This window comes from Lotus japonicus, chromosome 2 (genome assembly GCF_012489685.1).
Source record: "Lotus japonicus ecotype B-129 chromosome 2, LjGifu_v1.2".
NCBI lineage: Eukaryota > Viridiplantae > Streptophyta > Magnoliopsida > Fabales > Fabaceae > Lotus > Lotus japonicus.
The window spans coordinates 54,436,130-54,458,350 of NC_080042.1; the positions used below are offsets into that span (position 1 = coordinate 54,436,130).

Consider the following 22,221-nt stretch of genomic DNA (forward strand, 5'->3'; position numbering starts at 1 on the left):
ATGACATCGCCTCCACAACAGAACAATTCAAGACTGAAGTTCGAAGTGAAAGGCAAGGTATGGAGACCAAAAGTGATGCTTCAGAATGAGACACAGGTGCAGATGGGGAATGATCGAATTTCAAACGTGATGTATTCTATGGAGGAGGAGGAGGAAACCGAGTGGGTTAATCGGTGTGCGTGTGCAACTTTTTATGGTGTTCACTCCATGGAAGCTGTCCAAGAAAAACTGAAGTCTTTTGGATTAATAAACATGAGCCTCAAAACAATGGGAGCGCGTGAGGTGCTGCTAGAGTTCGAGTCTAAGTCGGAAATGGAAGATACTCTCGCAGAAGCAGAGAGTGCTCTAGATGAGATCTTTGAGTGGGTAAAACCATGTTCTATGTTCATGGTGGGAAAATCTTATTTGGTATGGGTGAGGGTTTGGAGAGTTCCGGTTGGAGCATGGAATACGAGTTTTTTTGAGGCGATAGGTGATAAGCTGGGCCAGTTTGTGTGCGTGGATGGAATCACTTCTAAAAAAGAAAGACTGGATTATGGGAGGCTCTTGGTGATGACGACCAACCCGCTCATTGAACAACAGGTTTTAGTGGCAAACATCGAAGGTGAGCCTTGCGAGGTGCTGGTGGAGAAAGAGATGTCGGTGTATCAAGATTGGACGGGTTTGCGTCAGGGTAACCAGAAACAGTTGCAAGCAGAAGTTTCAGACTCAGAAGAGCAGTTTGATGAAGCGGTAGAGGAAGATCTGGAGTTGGCACAGGAGGAAGAGAAGGTAGATTTGGGGATGGCACACGAGGAAGAGGAAGTTCCGATGGGTGGAAGCACGACGACAGCTGTGGATACGCCATTAACGGTGACGGAGGCGTTACGTCATTTGAAAGACGCAGGTTATGGGGTGCAGGAGTTAATGACTTTGAAGTGCTTTCAAAACCTAGTTGTAACGGATGAGAATAAGAAACAGTTTCAGGAGCAAGTGGTGGGTCAAATGTCAGTTATTGATTTGAAAAATTTAAAGGTGCCTGCTGTGGTGCCTCCCTTCAAATGAGGGTGTGGTGCCTCTGTGTGCTTGGACCAGTAGGAACCCGCCATGTATTAAATGAGCTTCTTTTTTTTTTCCCGGAATGATTTTAAATTAATGGAAAATAATTTTGAAAAAACCGTTTAAAATAAAAATAAAGTTAATTATATTGCAAACTGGTCCTTCCCTAATTCAGTTACCATGGTTAAAGTAAGTTTTTTTAACCTTTCAGATTAATTGACTTGACTGTTCAGTTTCCCTCTCTTTTGAAAACTGAAACATTCATAATTGTTCATCATTCTCCATACTCCTCCCTTCCTCATTCACTATACTAAACGTTTCAGAGAAAAAGAGAGAGTTAGCAGAGACGACTAGGGTTCTTTGAGGTCCTGCGGCGGAAAGCACGACGCCGGCGAGAACGACGGTGGTTCTGTGAGATCGACGACGGGAAGGCGCGGTTTCACCGACCAAGGTATGCTCCATTCACATGCACTCGCTTTTGAACAAGTTGAATTAAAAAGTTTTGATTTTTTCGTCAAGATCGGCTAAATCCTTGAGAAAAAATCTTTGTTTTTCACCGTATATCATGCAAAGGTAACTTTGATGTTGATGGCTTCCTTCGTTGAATGATTTTTTTGCTGGAGAAACTTTGAAGTTGATTCAACCCCGTTTCCATCCCCAACCGTTTTTTCACTCACTGTATGCTTAAAAGTTATGATTTTTATGCTGTTGCATGACGTTTTGCATATGATTTGTTGGATGGCCTGATTTTTTTTCCGATTGCATGGTTGCTTGAATTGGTTGTTTGGAAAGAACAAATGTTTTCATGCTCCTTGTTTCCATCCCCAAGCTTCTCTGAAAAAAGTTTTGATTTTTATATTGTGGATCATGTTTATATTATGAAGAACATATGCATGTACGGTTTTCTTGTGATTGAATCTGGCCTGAACTGGAAAAAGGAGTTTTGAATGTTAAATTTAGCCTCATTTAGGCTACAAGTTTGGGTTTGGAATTTTTTTGTACTGAACATAACTGTAAAAATGAGTTTTTTTTTTATTTGTTAAATTTACCCTCTATTTTTTCCTCTACCTGTCCTAAACATATGCATGTATTAAGTTTTGTACTGAAAGAGAAAGGGCTACACTTGAAGATATAATTTATTTTGCATGGTTGTTGTTGAATGCATGGAATGCTTTGACTTACATCTATATGTGTGGATTATTAACTGATTTACTGTATTTTTGAAGAGATGAGTCCTGTCCAAAAGTATGCTCTGAAACCCTCTACTTGGCCTGATTTTAGTGTAGAGTTAGACCCCAAAATGGTAATCCTGTTTTTTTTTAATTTGAATTTGAATTTGTGTAGTATAGTCTTTTGTTTTTAAGTTTTAATAGGTTTATTTGTAAATTCTTAGGAGCACCTGCAAGTACCGAGTGATTTTTATGAGAAACATAAAACTGCCTTGGGGGATCGTGTTGTCATTATGGATCCAGTAGGTGGGGAGTTCTCTTTTAGGTTACTTGCTGGGAACTTAGGGGGCTTGATTTTTGAATGTGTTGCTGAATTTGTAAGGAGATATGGCCTGAAAGAAAATCACTTATGTGATTTTTTCTATTTTGGAAAAAACACATTTATTGTGAAGATTTTGGATGGTACCCTGAAAGAAATTAGCTATGGTGTTGGCACTTCCCTAAGCCAACCTATAGTAATTGATGATGGTGATGAGGAGGCTGTGGATGATGAGGATCCAGTGGGAGATGATGAGGATGCTGAAGTAGATGAGGAGGATGATGGAATTATGGAAGTTAGTGAAGGAGAGGAAGAAAATGGTGTGAACAGGGTTCTTCACCCATTTGATAAGGTGATTACTAAATCAGATTCAAAAGGAGATCAGACTTTGGTAAGTTCTAAAATAGATGAAGAAGTGTGTAAAAGTTCATTTTGCTCAAATGAAAGTTTCAAATTTAATCCAATTCTGTATTTTTTATTTTTTGCAGTCACTACCCATGATGTATGTTCGGAACCATGTTAGGCCAAATTGGCAGCACGTTGTTCTATGTAACACCCTCTAAACCCCGCATAATAATATATCATAAATCAGAGTAAAATGCATAACACAGAGGGTGTCACACTTATTCTCTAGAAACATAAATCAAAACACCTGTCATGCTCATAATAAATATATAAATTTTCCAACTTTAATGTCGCAACATCATATGCATAGCACAGCGGATTTATTTCAACTCCAAAATTTAACATAAAGAGAGTTCATAGGTAACTCTTAACATCAAGGTACAAAACTAAACGTTTCCCGGTGTTACATAACAGAGCATGACTCCCCTAACTAAACCGTAAATGAAAGACTAGCTCCTCCAACTAACCCTCGCGAGAAGCTCCACTATCTTCGGTACCTGAGCGATGTCGCATAAAACATCATTCCAACAGAAGGGTGAGAACTCATATCATATGGATAAGCATAATAATAAATAATGTAAAAGCTTATCTATGCTCCACATAAATTACTCACATTCACTAACAAATAATAAATTATGTAATTTTAACATAATTAATCAAGTTCACAGTTATGGCAAATACTCCATAAATTATAGCTCAATTAGAACATATATAATAGTCTCTAATTACCACCACATCAAATCTCTCCAAAAATATCACCATAACACATATGACTCAAGTGAGACCCGTGCAAATGCCTTTGGTACCAAAGTTGTTATCCTTAGCGGTATCACCGCGTCCACTCCAGACAGATAACCACCAATAAAGCCCTCGCTCTAGGCTTCAAAACCACTCCAGTTTTGGGACAAGTCACTAGCCTCCACGAGAACTAGCAAACATTGCCTCTTGACAACTATGCAGTGTATTGTGCAAAACTCAACTAACATATGCATATTCAGACCATCTCCAAGTCCTAATTATTTTAGCATATTCATCACCAGTTGCACAAAACACATATTACATGTTATCAATTATACAACTTGCAATCACAACAACTTAGCATCTCAAACATAACATCAATTCAGAAACAACATCATATAATGATTATGAAAAATAGATGTAAATTAAATATAATTCATATATAACAGGTTCTGCAACTATTTCCTAAAGACTGGATTTCTCTCTAAATTTTCCCAAAAACTCGCGACATGCTCATGCTCGCCATCTCGCGACATCTCACTGCACAACTCGCCATGTCGCGACATCTCACGACATCTCCCTACGCAACTCGCCATGTCGCGACATCTCATGACATCTCCCTACGCAACTCGCCATGTCGCGACATCTTGCGACATCTTCCTGCGCAACTCGCCATGTGCGCGCACCACACATCTAATGAACTATTAAACAGATGTAAATTATCAAATATACTCAGAAAAATCTAATATTTTTATCATGGTTCCGTATACACGTTTTGTAAACTTCTATAAATTTTCAAGTCACAATTCGAAGTACAAAAATCAGGAAAAATCGTACACTAACCGTAGTTCGTAAGAAACTGGACAACTTAACCTATACTCACTAAAATACACATAACTCGAGCTACAGATGTCGGAATGACGTGAAACCAGTGGCAAAGGTTTCGTAACAGAAAAACCTACAACTTTTATGAAGACTACTTCTTCAAATTCGGCCATTAACATAGCCCGAAAAAGGGTACAAGAGAACGTAAATTTCTGCGCATCATGCAAGCCTATCATCTACCCCAAAATCATCTAAAAACCAAACCCTAACTATTTCAATTTGAGAATTTTTGCAACCTAGGGTTCCTAAATCATGCTTTCTATCATTATCCACTATCATACCAATCCATAAAACATGAATTCAAACCCTTACCTCTTGTAGATCAGTTCTAAGTTTTCTCCTCTTTTCTCCTCTCCTTCTCTACTTTCACGTGTTTCTTGTTCTGCTTCTCTTCTAATCCTTATTTTTTTTCTTTTCTTTCTTTCTATTTCACTCCTAACCCTTAAATAGCCATACAATGGGCCCCACTCTCAATTACTCACACTAAACCCTAAAACCTTATTTATCTATATCACATAATCACTTAATTATCTAACAAAATCACTTAATTGCCATATACCATAATACTAATTAAAATAAAATAATAAATAACCTAATAACAGAAAATGGGGTGTTACATTCTACAAACCCCGGAGGGTAGAACCTACGCTTGTGAGTTGAAAAGGAGGAATCCAGGAGAGGATGATACTCCTTGCAACATTGGGAAGGATTGGAATAAGTTCGTTAAGGAGAACAAGTTGAAGAGGGGGGACACCGTGCACTTTAGACCAGATAGCGTTGCTAATAATATGATTTACGTTAGTATTATTCGTAGGAAGCAGCGTTGAATTTTTGAAGTTCTTGGTTATGTAACTTTTGGTGGTTTGGTGTGAACTTTGTAATGATTATGATGAATTTTGTGGTTGTTTTTGTATGGATGATGTTTGTTTGTTACAGTTTATGGATGCTTTTAAAAATTGCAATGTCATGTCATTATGTTTAAGGTTTCAATCTATTGACTTTATATTAGTAGATTTTGTAGAAAATTATCTATGGCATCCCAATCTTTTTGTTCACCACAAAGAAGAAATATTTATGCTGATGGAAGGTTATGCAACTGCGGTCTTGTTCCAGTCATTAGGACATCATGGTCCAGTGATAACTACGGACGAAGATATTATAATTGTCCTTTGCAGGTATAATTTTTTTTTTTACTTTTATTGTATTGTATTGTATGCAAGGAACTTAAAGCTTATGTAATGTTAAATATTTGTAGGCATGTGGGTATTTTGACTGGATTGATGCTCCTGGGCAAGGTGTTGTTGAAACCTCTGTGGCTCCTGTGGTGCATAATTTGCATTCTAATGCACCAGTTGTGGCACCAATTGCGGATAACTTTGAAGGCTTAGAGAGGACACAAGCTTTGATCGCTGAATACAAGAGAAGGGAGCAAATGTATCTGATCATTGTTGTTGTCTCATTGGTTGTTTCAATTCTATTAATTTTGTTTAAGTGAATTAAATGTGGTTATGTGAAACAGTAAACATGAGACGTGGTGAGATTGGTTGGATTGTTATGTTTAAGCTATTGACATTTGTAGTATTTTTTGAAGCTTTGGTCCCAGGTGAAGTAAACATGAGACGTGGTGAGATTGGTTGGATTGTTATGTTTAAGCTATTGACATTTGTAGTATTTTTTGAAGCTTTGGCCCCATGTTTTGCAATTGGAAACTTAAGTTCTTTTAAGCCAAATTGGTAGTATATTTGGTTGTAAAAAACTTTGGAAAAAATTAGATAAGATAGAGGGAAAATAAAATTAAGTGTTTAGGATCAATTTAAGCCAAAACGCAACTTAAGTGTTTAGGATCAATTTTAGCCAAAACGCAACTTAAGTGTTTAGGATCAATTTCAGCCAAAACGCAACTTAAGTGTTTAGAATCACTTAAGTCTTTAGAAACACTTAATAATACTACAAGTGTGTGGAAAAAACTTTGGAAACGCAACTTAAGTTTAGGATCAATTTAAGCCAAATCACTTAATTGAAAAATGATAGGTGATTTCTCTGAATCTTTTCTTTTTCAGATCAAGCGTAAACAAACCATAAGTCCACTTGTTTTTCCAGAGTAACGAGAATAAGCCATGACATGTAGTAAGCAACCTTGTCATAAAGTGAAATATCAAGTAAAAAAAGACTTAACAATTTTGATTTAATGAAAATAGATTAACTGTAGGAAGGCAATGTCATCAAAAGACAGTCAAAAGGCAGTGTATTAAAATCGAAAGATCACCAAAACAAAATCCAGCATACAAAATCAAAATTGGCTTAAAGTTTAACAAAATGGCTACAATGACAAGCGTCTAACACTGCGCAAGTTTCAACGAGACAAAACCCAAATCAACGAGACAAAAAGTTTCAACATAACACGATATTTTAGCAAGTTTGAGGCACTTTTTTCTTCTTTTTTGAAGCTTCAACGATCCTTTGGTAATAATCTAAAGCCTTTGTCAGCATCTGTCCTTGAAGCAAGTTATGTGAATGCAAAACAAGGTCCACACCCAGCTTCAATCTCGTGAAGTTATCTACCTACAAGAAATAAATTAATTTATTAATCAGTAAACAAAAACCTAATTTTGAACAAAAAAATCTTGAAGTTGCAATGTGGCTTACCTTGATATTGTACCCATTGCCTCCCATCTGGTTCATCCAAGAGGCGACCCATACACCAGAATCATTTCTATGACAGCAAGAAAAAGATGAATTAAGAGTTTTAATATTTGATTAACTTGTCAAGTAAACAAAATTATAACTTACGAATCATTGGGTTGAACCCTCCCTCCGTTAGGAACAACCACTTTGAATGCAGAGACAATAGGTTTTGGAGTATCAGAGGAGATATAAAATGAGCCATCAGCCAGAAGTTCCTCTAAATAAAGACACTAGCAGCCCCATAAAATACAAATTGTTAGCGCATGATTTGAAAAAGTGACCAGATATAAGTAATTTTTTTATACCAGCAGTTTTGTGTGTCTAATTCTGGTTGTCATTATGTCTTGATCCGGAAAGCTATCCAGATAGACCAGTTCCTTTTTGTTAAAGTCCACCACCAGAAGATACCAATGCTTGCTATCGTCATTAATAGGTACAAACATCTAAAAATGAAAGCAATATTGTAAGAAAACATTGTTTTAGAATTGGAAATTTTTGAACAAAAGTTATAGAAATACCTTTGACAGCAAGTCAATTTTCCCCATGAAGTGTCTTTTGTAGAATGTTTTGGTCGAATCAGGATGAGGAGTCCATGACAATACAGCTTGCTAAAATTTAAAGGAAAAAAATTAAGGTCAGCATGTATTTTTGATTAATTAATTTGAAAATTATGGGATTTAGGTAATTACCGAAACAGTTGTTGGTAAAAACCAAACTCCAGGATTCTGCGCAAATGACCGCTCCCTTGTAGTCAACATGCAAGCAAGCAAATTAATCACATCCTTAGTCAAGTGTTGTTTTGGCATTAGGCTGTGCAGTACACCTCGGGTGCCGTCTGCGAATGGGATGTTAGGCTTTACCAAATTCTCCTTCCTGCCAAGTATATGTACCAAGTGTTAATAACATTTTTTGGAGCAATAGTTTGTATTACATTTTTAGAATTAAGTAAAATTATGTTATAATAAATGGCTTACCAAGCATCATCTTCCTTTTTGGTTTTCTTGAAGACATATGATGCTACGGCCGTCTCAGCATATGACAGTTTATATGTGTGTTCTGCTTTGAATATTTTTGTTAAAAACTGCATAAAACATAATAACAAGGAAGACATTATAATAAAATAAATTTCACCTAAATTATATCATACATGTTACAATAACATTGTAATTTCATAGTAGCATAACTTACTGGTGGAATATAGCATGGTACTGCTATCTTTTGACAATTCAAGACCGACGGGGAGGACTCAAGGTCAGAATTCACTTGGGATTGGGAGAAGAGTTGCCTAACCAATGAGGTGGGGTTTGGAGGACACACCAAAGGCTTATATTTTTCAGCAGTTGGGTCAGAAGTACCAGCAGTTATTGCTGGGTTCTCAGGTATTTCACCAATTGGGTCCGGTATGTCAAAAATTGGGGTTGGCAGTTCAGCAGTTGGGGTTGGCAGATTTGTAGTTGGGGTTGGCAGTTCAGCAGTTGGGCTTGGCAGATCTGTAGTTGGGGTTGGCAAGTCAGGCGTGGGGCTTGGCAGATAAGCAATTGGTGTTGTCATTGGGTTTGCATCAGAAGGTGCAATCAATTGAGTCATTATTTCTTCAACCTCAGTGGGTATTGTATTACATGAAGGTACAATGGGGCTTTGAAAAACAGTTGACGAAGAGGGTTCAAATTGGGATGGCAAAGTGTTCTGAATGGCGAGATCGTTGGACTTCATCACTGTTTGGGTCAACCACCCAATACTCATCATGAGAGCTCTCATGTTTGCCTCCATCAAATTGAACTTAGTTTCATCCACAACTTCCTGGTACAATGATTAAAAAAAAATTAATAAAGAATCATGAAAAAACATCGAGGGATTCGAGTTCTGAAAAATTGCAAATTTGAACACATTTATGGGTCAAAAATTGCAACCTTTTTTTTCTTATCCTTTTGCTTTTGCTTATCTTCTGCGAGTTTCATGTGCACTTCTTCCAGAGAAATCTTATCACTACATGTAGCATGTCAGATAAGTCAGCAAAGGAACATCAAAATACAACAACTGGTGTAAAGCAGAAATTTTAACCCCAAACATGAACACAAATTTTAAACCCCAAATCAATATATGGGAATCAAAAACATCACATAAGTGTTACCTGGAAGACAGAAGTATCAAAGATGGGTTCGCCATGTCCGGGGAATTGACAGAGTTGCAGTCGATTTCCCGGTGACGTCTCTTCCGCTGACTTCGTCGCAATCCGGGGGCTGCCTTTGCACGCATGGTGGCTTCCAATCTGTTGATGGTGTGAAACTAGTGTTTATCTTCTTCCTTGTTGAAACAATCATAAATGGAGGCCATATATATGAGGAGAAATTGATAGTGGAATTGAGAAGATCAACTGACGCCATTATTATCATCTGCCCAACAAGTCCCAATGATAGAGCTACTCTGAAACGCCCCTCTCCCCCCACCCTCTTCAGCTTCCAATTTCATTGCCTGAAAGTCGTTTATCTTTATTTATATAGCGTTTTTTTTCTCTCTTATCCAGCCTAAAATATTTGCTTATTATACAACTTAAAATATTTTCATTATAGCTGCATTACCCACAAATTTTTTCTCTATTTAACCGTTGCATCACCCACAAATTTTTTCATTATTTTTCCTCAAAGTGACACATCGACGGATTCCTAAATCCTAACACATCGACGGATTCCTCAACGTGACCCATTAGGGGATTATTGGTGATCTACGGATTCCTAAACCCTAACACATCGACGGATTCTACAACTTTCATTGGTGATCTTAGTGGCTAAACCCTAACACTTGACGAATTCCTTAACGTGACCCATTGGGGTCACATTCATGATCTTAGTTGCTAAACCCTAACATATCGACGGATTCCTTAACAAGGTCCCTTGAATGATCACGGTGTCCTTCACGAGGCTCGAAGGGATCATTGGTGATCTTAGTGGCAAAACCCTAACACATCGACAGATTCCTCAACTTGACCCATTAGGGTCACATTGGTGATCTTAGTGGCTAAACCCTAACACATCGACGGATTCCTCAACACATCGACGGATTCCTCACATCTTAGTTGTTGTGATTGTTTTTGTGAGGCGCGTAATATGTCTTTGGAAAGCTAACTTGAAGACCTACAACTTTCATTTTCGAGAAAGCAGCCTTTAACTTGGCTCGAAGCTAACTTGAAGAACTACAACTTAATTCTACAACTTTCATTGGTGATCTTAGTGGCTAAACCCTAACACATCGACGGATTCCTCAACACATCGACGGATTCCTCACATCTTAGTTGTTGTGATTGTTTTTGTGAGGCGCGTAATATGTCTTTGGAAAGCTAACTTGAAGACCTACAACTTTCATTTTTGAGAAAGCAGCCTTTAACTTGGCCCGAAGCTAACTTGAAGAACTACAACTTAATTATACAACTTTCATTGGTGATCTTAGTGGCTAAACCCTAACACATCGACGGATTCCTCAACTCATCGACGGATTCCTCACATCTTAGTTGTTGTGATTGTTTTTGTGAGGCGCGTAATATGTCTTTGGAAAGCTAACTTGAAGACCTACAACTTTCATTTTCGAGAAAGCAGCCTTTAACTTGGCCCGAAGCTAACTTGAAGAACTACAACTTAATTATACAACTTTCATTGGTGATCTTAGTGGCTAAACCCTAACACTTGACGGATTCCTCAACGTGACCCATTAGGGTCACATTCATGATCTTAGTGATTATACCCTAACACATTGTTTGATATCTCTGGTTCAATTCTCACTGAGCATATTTTTGTCAATTTATACTATTTAAAAATCTTGCTTTCGATATGCACATTAATATTTGTTTAATATTAATAGGTTCAATATCATTTTCAAACTACTACTATAGCTCAAATGGTAAGAAAGAAAGAATTAATGGTATATGGTGGTCCTGAGTTCAAATCCAACCCATCAAAGTTTTTTTAACTATTAATTAAGTTTTTTTCTTTCAAATTTTCAATAACAATGTGACATTATTGGTTAATTTTAGTACTATACCTATAATTATTATTATATCAATAAAATAACAAAAATAATTCCAACGATAGCAACATAAAGTTGCTTTGGTTCAGTGGTTAGTCTAATTTAATAGTTGTTGGTGGTCTTGTCTTTGAATCCACCACATCAAACCTTAGCCTGATTTTCAATTTTTTTTCCAGATAAAATAAAAATTATTAGAAAAAAATAACAATGACATCATCCATTATGTAGCAACATGATTCAATTCGTTCAAAAAAAAAATGCAACATGATTCAAGGAAAATGATTGTCTAATACCACCATAAGTCAAAATCATCCTGGACATAAACAAAGCCCCATTTAAACATGATATAATGCAAAATATGGTAAACATAATTTGGACAAAACTAATCCCTCTTTGCCATCTTTGCTCTCCTCTCAACCTCATGAATAGTGGACAAAAACTGCTGACTTCCACTGGAAGAAGGGAAAGAAGAATATGGCGGGAACGAATGGAAAATCTGGCTAGGTGGGGGAAATTGAGGGAACATATTCATTCCGTCCCCAAAATTCAGCGTAGGACCTGCAGCATCAATTTGTGGACCAGCTGACGGTGATAAAACATCGCGTTCATTACCTTGAACACTACCAACATTGCCATTATCTCCAACCTAAAGTTTGTACCCAAATATTAGTTATTATTCATTCAATTACAGAAATGTAATATAAATCAAGGCAACAATAAACAGTGTGTTTACGCTTGCCTTTCTTTTGGCTGTGCCTATTTGCCTTGAAGTAGAACCTCCATTATCTCCTCCTGCTAATGACACCACAGTCTGCAATTTCAAATAAAATAATCAAAACATCATGTTTCAATAATAACAAAATGACAAATACAAGAAACAACATTGCCTTACATTTTCAGTAATGCTATCATCATCCAGCTCAACAGATGAATCTCCTTCATCTACTTCATCATCTTCGATTCCCTCAAACAATGTAGGACATGTCCGGATTGTGTGGCCACTCTTTCTGCAATTAGAACAGAGTCTTTTCTTCTTCTTAGTCTTCAACTTCTTTCGTGCACCTCGGGTTCTCACGACAACTGGGTCACGAATCACAAATAAATTACCTTCAGTAGATTTCGGATGACGACGTTTCTGAACTTTCGAGACCAGTTTGTATATATCCTCAATTACGGCTGAAAAATCTGTAGCATCATCAGCGGCATATTCACTAAGAAAATTGCATGCAGCAGAAATGGCACCTCTACGCAACAATTTCACTTTTTCAGAATCAAGCTCAATGGAGGGTATTGTGTGTATGTAATCCACCTTCGCAGTCTTGAACCACCGGTTGGAAACAAGAGATGCAGGAAATGTGGTGAAGTCCTCAATCCTCATAGCACATATGATGTGAGAACAAGGAATGCCCTTAAAATCAGATAGCCCACAATCACACTCAAATGTGGTCTGATTATTATCATAAACAACTAAGAATTGAGAACTGGATCTGCCACATACACTCAGCTTTATCATTACTGTGTTGCACACCTCTGACCGTTCAACAAGGTTAAGGCTCAAAGCTTGTTCCATGACATGTCTAACTTCCCTAAACATATTTCTGGTCAACAGTTTAGCAGCTCCTTGTTCAATGCCACTCAAAGCAGTGGTTAACACAGGCTCCCCATAACATGACCTAAAGTCAGAGGCTAACTCATTGTGCCTATACTCTTCCACAGCTCTCTCAAAATTATAAATGAAATCCAGCATACTATTTTTGCACGTCACATACTTCTTAATGAAAGAGTTGATACCTTCGCATAGCGAGGTAGTCCTAATTCCAGCAAAAAATCTCTCTCTCATAAATGCAGTTGCCCACATCTCCTTTGTTTCATACATTTGTTTAATCCATTTGTCCTCACGAAGATCATACTTTTCAATCATACTCTCCCACTTTGATTCAAACCGCTGAGGACTGAAATTACCAAAGATCAAATAGTCAAAGTCATCTAAGAATTTAGGCAAATGAATTTTCTTAACTGCATTTTGCTGAATGTGCCATCCACAAAGCCTGTGGGTTGAATTTGGAAACACTACCTTAATTGCCTCACGCATAGCTTTATCTCCATCTGTCACGGCAGCTTTAGGATGCTTCCCAAACATAGCTTCATCCAATCTTTGTAAAACCCACTTGTAAGTATCCACAGTCTCGTCAGAAACCAATGCACATGCAAAAATAGTAGTCTCCTTGTGATGATTGTAACCAGAAAATATAACAACAGGCTTGTTGTACTTGTTCTTTTTGTAAGTGCTGTCAAACACGATTACATCTCCAAAAGCTTGGTAGTCAAGACGACTGGTTCCATCACACCAGAACAAATTTTCAAGATTATCATTACTTGTTCTCGTGAACCTGAAATAAAACATCGGATCCTTCTCCCCTTTCCGCGTAAAATAGTTTAATGAACCAGAAGCATCACCAGCACCTAAACTGATCCTTTTATTCTTATCGACATGGTTGTATAAGTCCTTTTTCAAAAAACCAACTGAATCATGACCTCCTTTTTGTCCCATCATGAGACCCATTATGTTGCAACTCCTCACGCCATAGAGCTTTAGTGTGTCAACTTGAGCCTTATCACCATTAGTCAATCCCCTGAATGCCGGAATTAAATGAACTTGCTTAGCTAGTGTCAACTCATGATTGTGCTCAGGTTCAAAATAAACAACCTTCCACTTGCTGGAGTTTGCCTCGAAACGTACACGAAATTTAGCTTGGCATGATACTCTGGTAATTGGCTTAGCCTCTTTCACTCGACTAACCTTTTTCAAATGCTTCTCATGTCTCTCACCTTCCCTATTACAAACAAGCTGGCGACTAACAACATTACCTTTTCGATCGCGCCGAACATCATCCTTCCTAACCCCAAAACCTTTAAACTGGGCATAGTGCTGGTAAAACTCAACGGCATCCTGCTCAGACAAAAACTCCAGCTTCCTAATTTCATCAATAGTCAACTCAGGAATTAGCTTGCACTGTTGTTGGGAAGAATCATTATTGACCACATCATCTCCATCAGAATTATCTGAGATATCATTCAGAGCCTCAGACTCATTCATGCCTCCAGAATTAGACAAGTCCACATGAGCCTCTTCATTAATTTCAACCATTTTGGAACAACCTAAAATGAAACAGAGACATTAATCCCAGCTCTCAGTTCTTGGTTGTAATAAGAAACTCAAAAAAACAACTAAATGAAACAACACCAATATAGAACAAAACACCCTAAATACCATAAAGATTCAAATTTGCAGTCACGTCTATGAAGAACTACTAAATGGAGAAATTTGAAAGGATTTGGATTCACATTGACTATATGACGATAAAGCACAATAAACATGAATCCCAGTACCTAATTTATATCTATTAACCATACTTCTCCACTCTGCTAAATGACATTGATTTTTTTTTTAACTATAAAGGATGATTCATCCAATTAGAAAGTCCTGAAATTTGACGGGAAACTCTAATGCAGTAGCAGATTTATTTGTTCAGACTTGAACATGGAAGAGTTTTACTAAATTTTCAGTAAGCTAAGTTTGGGAAAGCCTCATGGTGTATTGCAAGAGAACGATTTCTAATTGACTCCAAACCTAAAACCCTTATACCCAAAATCACAGAAACACAAATCGGGTTTTAAAAATTTTGAAAGGATTTGGATTGTCATAGACTATGACGATAAAACCCTAAACCCGAAAAGCACAATAAACATGAATCCCAGTATTTTTGAAAACAAATTGACTCAAAAGCTTTTAAACCCTAATCCCCAAAATCACACAAACACGACTGCAAAATAATGGAAGATATTTTCAAAAACACACCTTTAGATCTTGAATCTTGACCGGTGAACGAGAACGCAGACGGAGGATGAATCGAAACGAGGATTTCACCGATTGACGTAGCAGAGAGCAGAGAAATTAGGGCAACGCGAATTAGGTGATGGTCTCTTGGATGATTTCTGTCGTCACTGGTGAAGATGAGTGCAGTAGTTGAAGATGAAGATGAGTGGAAGAGTGAGAGGTTGAATAGGAATCAGTTCCAATCTTCAATGATGGTAAAAATCAGTAGATAGATTTTTACCACAGCCAAGTTTCAAACAATTGCTAAAAGGACCTTCCTATTTTTAATTTCGGTATTTTTTTCGATTTATTGGAAAAAGGCTGAAAATGGATGAAAAAATAAAAAATAGATGTAGTAGTGGCCACATGTCACATTCCTATTGCACAGACCTCAAGGAGGCACCACACCCATACTTTACCACAGGCACCACAGAATTCACCAAATTTAAATTTGGGTGGATGGAAAGAATCATGTGTTGGCTACAAAATTACGGGAATCATGGGACAAGAAGGTGGGCTGGGCTCAGAATTGCGTGATGTTTGGCAACCTATATGGCCGTGTGTGAAAGTGTGGGCAAATCCTATTTTTATAGAGGTGGGGCCGACGTTAACAGCAAATCTTTTTGAAGATAGAAGTTTAGTGGGGGATGGTAAGTTGCAACAGGGCCACTTGCTAACGAGCCACGTGCCACAACAGGATACGCCGGTGCAAACTGGTTTAGAAGGAAAACGGCTATCGTTGAGAACGTTAAATGTTGTTGCGAGCTTAAGGGATTCAGTGGAGACACAAGCAGGTGAAGGTGAAGGTTCTTTCTTGGCGGATGAATTAAAATCTGCTGGGACCCGTGAGGTGGATGACTTTGAGGATCAAGTAATTGATAATGATTTGGATTGCACACTTGAGGACATAAGAACAGCAAACAGGGAAAGAAAGAAGTGTGCGAGGAAAAACCAGGGCAACAAAAGGGTGAGTAAACAAGCTAAGAAGACAAAGGGGAAGAGAGGGAGACCAAAAGGGAGTAAGAACAAGCCTAAATGTGTAGTGGTGGCTGATGTAAACTGGTCGGAAGGTGTTTCGTGTGAGGTGGATTTGGAGACAAGAGCAAAGGAGACTTGGTTGTTGGGAAAGGAGTTGGGCTTGGTGTTCAGAGGAGATGAGGAGGTAGCACTTCAGGGTCTCCTGGAACAAATAAAAAATAATCATCCGCTATTGTTTGGGTAGACAAGAGCATAGGCCATGAAAGCTTTTTCAAGTAGTAATGTGTTTTGATAGTTTGCTGGGAAAGTTGGAGGCTTATGGCATATGTTTTGAATTTTGGCATCGGCTAATCTGAGTGGGTGGGGTTGTTGATCTAATGCTATAGTAGCAGATATCGGTTCATGATTTCTGGTGTGATGATGCAGCTGGGGACATTTTTCTACTGGTGTAGCAGGGGTGAGTTTCTGGATAGCAGTAGTCTTTTTATGAGTTTAAATGGTGGTTTGAGGATGGTGCTGGTTTATTTGAGTGAGGATAATATATTGGTGGGGCCGTGGGGGATAGGTGTATGGTTGAGTTTTGGATGGGGGTGTTTCCTTTTATTATGGCAGAGTAAGATTATGGTTGAACATGGATTGTTGCAGGGGCTTTTCTTGTATGGTTTTTGGCATAGGTGTGATTTTTTCGTAGCTGCAAGACGCTTTTATGGGTCATGGGTTAACTTATGTTTTTTTTTTGTGGGTATAAAATTTGATATTTTGTTTTTGATGTCATCTTTAGAAATGTGGCACTCTTTTTTCTTCACTAGGGTTTTTCCCATTGGGTTTTTCCTAGTAAGGTTTTAACGAGGCTCATTTCTAACGTTTGTTCATCATTCGGGTCGTTAGGTGGTTTGGCTCTTCTTCCGTGAGAGGTCTGTTCTTAGGAAATTTATTTCATTCTATGAATAAAGTTCTGCTTTCAAAAAATAAAAAAAAAGTAACTATGAAGTGAATATTTTTATAACAAATCAAGCGTAGCCAAAGGATAAAAGGGAACAATTTCTGACTTCAGATCAATAAAATATTTTCCCTAATGAAGAACACTATAAAATTTGCATTTCTTTAATTTCTACATTGCTAGCAAGCTATTAATTGCTCTCCAAGCTCACATGGCCTTCTTCAACAATTGCATTGCAGGCAAAGAAGAAGAATGTCTAAGCTAAACACTCATAGGGCAGCTCACCTTTGGCAAGTCACTGATATTTATTTTGGTTTTGCGATAAACAAAAACCAATTAACCGGTCGCCATTACCTGCCAAAAGAGAGATGCCCGATGAATGATTTGCTTATTAATGAGTACTGAGTATGAGTCCTACTCCTCAAGTATGTCAAGCAGTGACTGACACTCCCTACAAGTTATATAGCAAAAAACTCAGGAATCTGCTTGAGGTTATACTTTGGATATACTTATACTTATGTGAAAATTACTATACATACTTCTTTTTCTTAACAATTAATGGCATATATATCTTGAAGGTTCAAAAGATGTCGACATAGGATTGAAACATTTTTCCATACTTGAGATTCTTCTACATTTTAAAGTTCAGCTTTTAATTGAAGCAAGAATCCTGAAATTCTCCACTACATGAACTTGTTGAGTGACTATATATAGCTTAAGTGATTATAATGAGTAATGTTTTGTTTACAATTGTTTTCCACCTCCACCTTAGATGAGTATGAAGAAAAAAAAGAGAAGTGTGATATATAATACGTGATGTGATAAGAAATGCAGAAAATGATAGAAAGAAAAATGTGTGGAAATGAGATGGAAGAGAAGATGAGGTGTGAATGAATCATTACTTAATTATAATTGACCTTTGTCTTCTCGCTTGAAAAAAGATTACTTGATTGGTAGATAGGCATCTCAAAATATTCCCGATAACGTGAGGTTGGGAAAGTAACATTCTCGTGTTAGATAGAAGTTTAAATATTTTTTTCCCGGGTATGAAAGATTCCAAAGCAAGTAAATTACACATGATTTTTTAAATTTCATTCTCATCTCAAAGAAAGAATCTTGCATTTCCATGGAAATGAAAGTTATTGTCCACGAACTCTCTCTTCAACTATTTATTTTCCACTTTTATATTTTTTTCTATTAAATGATTTTAAAAAGCATTGTCTAACCAAACACATTTTTCATTTTACTCGGGAATGACTTTGCTGGTAATGCAATTCCTGAGAAACCTTATGGACGACATCACATATGGCAAGCCATCATGACTTCTCATCTTATGGACGGGCTCACACCATTCATTGTGGCGTCCCACACAATTTATATTTTTCTCACGCGTTGTTGGCAATTAATGCACTTTATAGACTTAAGCGATCCACCCCCTTCATGGACGAGTTATGTTTGTATGGGCCGTTTTGCGCACACCAAGGCCTAAATCCATGTATCTAGGTTTACACTCCAACCCCTACAAAAGGGGGAACCTCTTGTAATCTCTATGTTCATCTATATACTAAAGCAGACATATCTTAAGGGTCTCCTACCTCCATTAATCTGATTTGCTCACTATTGTTTTATACTGGAATAATTATCTTTTGATGGAGGCGACTTTATAAGTACATCTCATTTTTCTCTTTATTTTTTCCTTGTTGTCACATTATATTATATATCATATCTATCATTTATATATTTTTTATTTTCCTACCTCACTTTAAATGTCTCTACGCCTAATTGTGGAGGTGTACACCAATCATTTTCGTATTGTCATTAAACACACCCAGGTATGCAACAACATTGCACATCAAGTTGGGCTGGTTAAGAACAGTGTTGTATTTACACCTAATAATTATTGAATAAGAGTTGGAAAAATGAAAGAGATGGAAAGAGAAGATAAAAAAATTAATGAGATGTTACATGTGATATGATAAGAAAGGAAGAGTGGGGTAGAAATAAAATTAAGTGAAAATGAAAGTGTTATATATTTGGAGTGTGAATCCCTGATTATTGGCTAGTTAATGTCTCCCAATGAAATTTGTGATGTGTTTAGCTTCTCTATTTTTTGAGTGGTCGATCAATTAATCCACTCTTATGTACTCAATCCCTGTAGATTCTATTTGGGTTGGTAGTTACCCTTGTATCATTTTAACTAATTTTATTGGCTTTTTAAAAAAAATCGTCTGCATAGAAATATATCTATGAAACGTCTCTTTGATATTTTTTATTTGTTTTGCTTTTCTCACACCAAATCATAGGATCGAAAAGAGTGTTTTCATAAGGAGGAGAAGTAAAGAACACTGAATGAGTAGTCATTATCTGATCTCCCTTCTGCTACACAAAAGAAAATTGAGATGAATTACCAAGAGGAATCAGCTCCTTGGATATCCATAGCATATCTAAAGCATATGCTATTGTTTCACCGGTTTATCCTATTTCTACTGCACAAATTGAAATAGTTAATTTTTTTGCAGGATCAACTTGCACAATGCACTTCAGTGCAGGACATGCATTTATATTATGCAGTAAGGGGGAGCCCAAAAGATAAGGGTGATTGAAGCAACTTAAATCAAAACTGATAGCACTAGGATAATAGGATTCCGTGGTGAATAGTGTAGCTTAAATTAATATCATGAACTAATGAAAACAGAAAGTGAAAGAGATCAAGTGATAGAGAAAAATCTGATTTGGAAAAAGTAATCAAACAAAAGGCCAAATGCAGTTTATATACTAGTAGTGAACCAAGTACTAACTAATCACCAAAATGACTATACAAAATACCAAAACTAATTAAGCAATATAACTAATGAAATTAACCAAAATCAATTCCTTCAATATAAGACTTTCCATGTCTGAATCAGTCTCGCTCCTGATCAGAAATGAAAGTGACTTTCAAAAGTTATTTGCCTTATTTCCGAACATAAATAAAACTATACGAGTCCTGATTTAAAGTATACAACTATGATATTCTTTAAAAATACCCTGGTTTTGTTCACAGCTTCTTTTTTCCACTTCCCTTCATTAGAGAGAATAATATGAAATGGTTGGATGGACCAATAAAGCTTTTTGTGCTCTGACTCTAGGCTATTCGGAATCAACAATTTAATGGAGCAAATGTGAGCCTGAAAAAAACTGCTTTTAGTGGATATCCATAGCATATGCCAATGTTTCAGTGGTTTATTCTATCTTCATTGCTATAAAGTCTGCTAAATTGTGTCACACTCAAATCAAGGAAGATCAGGGCACAAGCACGGAATCAATTAGTGGAGAGCTTATCAATTAATAAGCAAATCAGCAATAGGGCCCCTCTCTATTGGCAGGTAAACAGTAAGTATTCTTGAAGCTGCCTCTAGCTAGAATCCATGTGAATAACTTGCCAAAGGAGAGTTGCCCTGTGGTTGCTTTAGCTTAATCTCGTAGAGAGAAAAAGGTATTTCAAGATTAAAGGAAATGCATACTTTTAGTCTTATAGCATGTTTGTATAAACTTATATTTTCCAGAATTAATTCTAGCAGTTAGAAGCTACTCAGGTTAGCTTCTCACAGTTTAGTCTCACGTAATTGATTTTGGCTCAAGAATTAATTGTAAAAGATGCACTTAGTGTCTCAATCTTGTTGACTCTTGGGGAAGTTCTCTTTAATTACATTTCACTAGTGTCATAAGAAGTAAAGTTTTGAAAGATGCATGGGCAGGCCAGTTTTCCATCAATGTGCATAAGTCAATTTTATTCACCTTTAAGCAATAGCAGTTTGGACTTTGGTGTAATTGGCCGGCAAACTAAATTTTTGGTTATCTATGTAAGCTTACATAAAATTTAAGTTAAATCACTTAGTCTTAAGTTTAAAATAAGTGATAGTAACACCCTTGTCTTAAATATCATTGGCCCACCTATGCACTACAAAAAAAACGTTATTTAGTGGGGGTTATTTAGCGGGGGTTGTTAAAACCCCCGCAGATTACATTAATTTTCATTAGTTAGGGGAAGTTTTAATAACCCCCGCAAAAAATTACGTTATTAACTCTCCCAATTTTCACTCTCTGAACTCTCATCTCACTCTCACTCTGAACTCGTTTCTCATTCTGACTCTCTCGATTGCAACCTGATTCGTTAACCATGGAAGCTCCTGAATCCTTTCCACCGATTTGATCTCTCGATTTCCACCGATTGCAACCTGATTTGATCTCTCAATTTCCACCGATTTCAATATGATTCACTCTCGATTTCTTCTGATTCGACTCTCAATTTCACTCTCCTGATTCCACTCTCGATTAAACCCTAAAATCTACTCTCGATTCTCTTCATGATTCCTCAATCTCCAGTGTTTCACGAGAAAACGCTCAATCTCTGCTTCACTTGCATTTCTATGGCTGGATTGGTATGATATGATCGAGTAAAACTGTGGAAGTGAATACAGGTTTTCCAGTTTCAATTGACTTCTGGGAGTGTTGACTTGTTTCATACGATTGATAACTTGGATCTATCCCAATTTTTCAATGAAATACTCAAGTTGAATCTGAATGGGGAACCCCTTTTAGCTACTAAAATTCCTATATTAGAAACAAAGCGAATAGTATAAAATCATTTATTCTGTTTGATATCAGCATCTAGCATTGACATCAGCTGCATATTCTGTTATAGAAGAACGTTGCACACTAGTATTTATATTTACTTTTCCAAGTCTTGTGTTGGTGATGTTTGTAGCCAGTATAAATGGGATTATCCCTTATAGCTGCATATCTCTATTTTATATTTCTATAAGCAGTGATGGTATTATGTTTTGCTTGCTCCCCATAAGAGCTTGTTCTTGTTGATGTTTAATGGCTTGTTTTCTCCTTTTAACTGTGTTTTAGGCAGGAATAAGTTTCAAGGCAATCTCTATTGCACTACAAGAACATATTTTCCTTATCATTTCAATATTTTATGAAGCAGAATTTTTTTTATACTGTTATTGGGAACTGATTGGTACTGTCATTTTGAGCTATTAATCATTTTGTTGCTTGATAGGTTTTTGCTTTGTTTATGCAGTCATGCCAAGGTTCAAGCGTTTCCACAACCCACAAAAATCAGCTTACATACACACAAGATATTAATGAGCTTTTAATGGTTAGCCTGCAAAACTTGAGC

General features: G+C 37.0%; 2 protein-coding genes across 2 annotated transcripts; one reads left to right on the forward strand and one right to left on the reverse strand.

The window, feature by feature from the left end:
• Positions 1-1,169: 1,169 nt before the first annotated feature.
• On the forward strand, positions 1,170-3,089 carry LOC130736651 (B3 domain-containing protein REM20-like). The gene is made up of 3 exons (XM_057588453.1): positions 1,170-1,489; positions 2,432-2,917; positions 3,015-3,089. Exons 2-3 carry the CDS (start codon positions 2,501-2,503, stop codon positions 3,087-3,089), a joined length of 492 nt encoding a protein of 163 aa, XP_057444436.1. The 5' UTR covers positions 1,170-1,489; positions 2,432-2,500.
• An 8,543-nt stretch (positions 3,090-11,632) lies between these two features.
• LOC130738363 (protein FAR1-RELATED SEQUENCE 5-like) lies at positions 11,633-15,300 on the reverse strand. The gene is made up of 4 exons (XM_057590335.1): positions 15,116-15,300; positions 12,149-14,415; positions 11,996-12,067; positions 11,633-11,902 (listed from the first exon to the last, which is right to left on the reverse strand). Exons 2-4 carry the CDS (start codon positions 14,402-14,404, stop codon positions 11,639-11,641), a joined length of 2,592 nt encoding a protein of 863 aa, XP_057446318.1. The 5' UTR covers positions 14,405-14,415; positions 15,116-15,300; the 3' UTR covers positions 11,633-11,638.
• Positions 15,301-22,221: the final 6,921 nt, after the last annotated feature.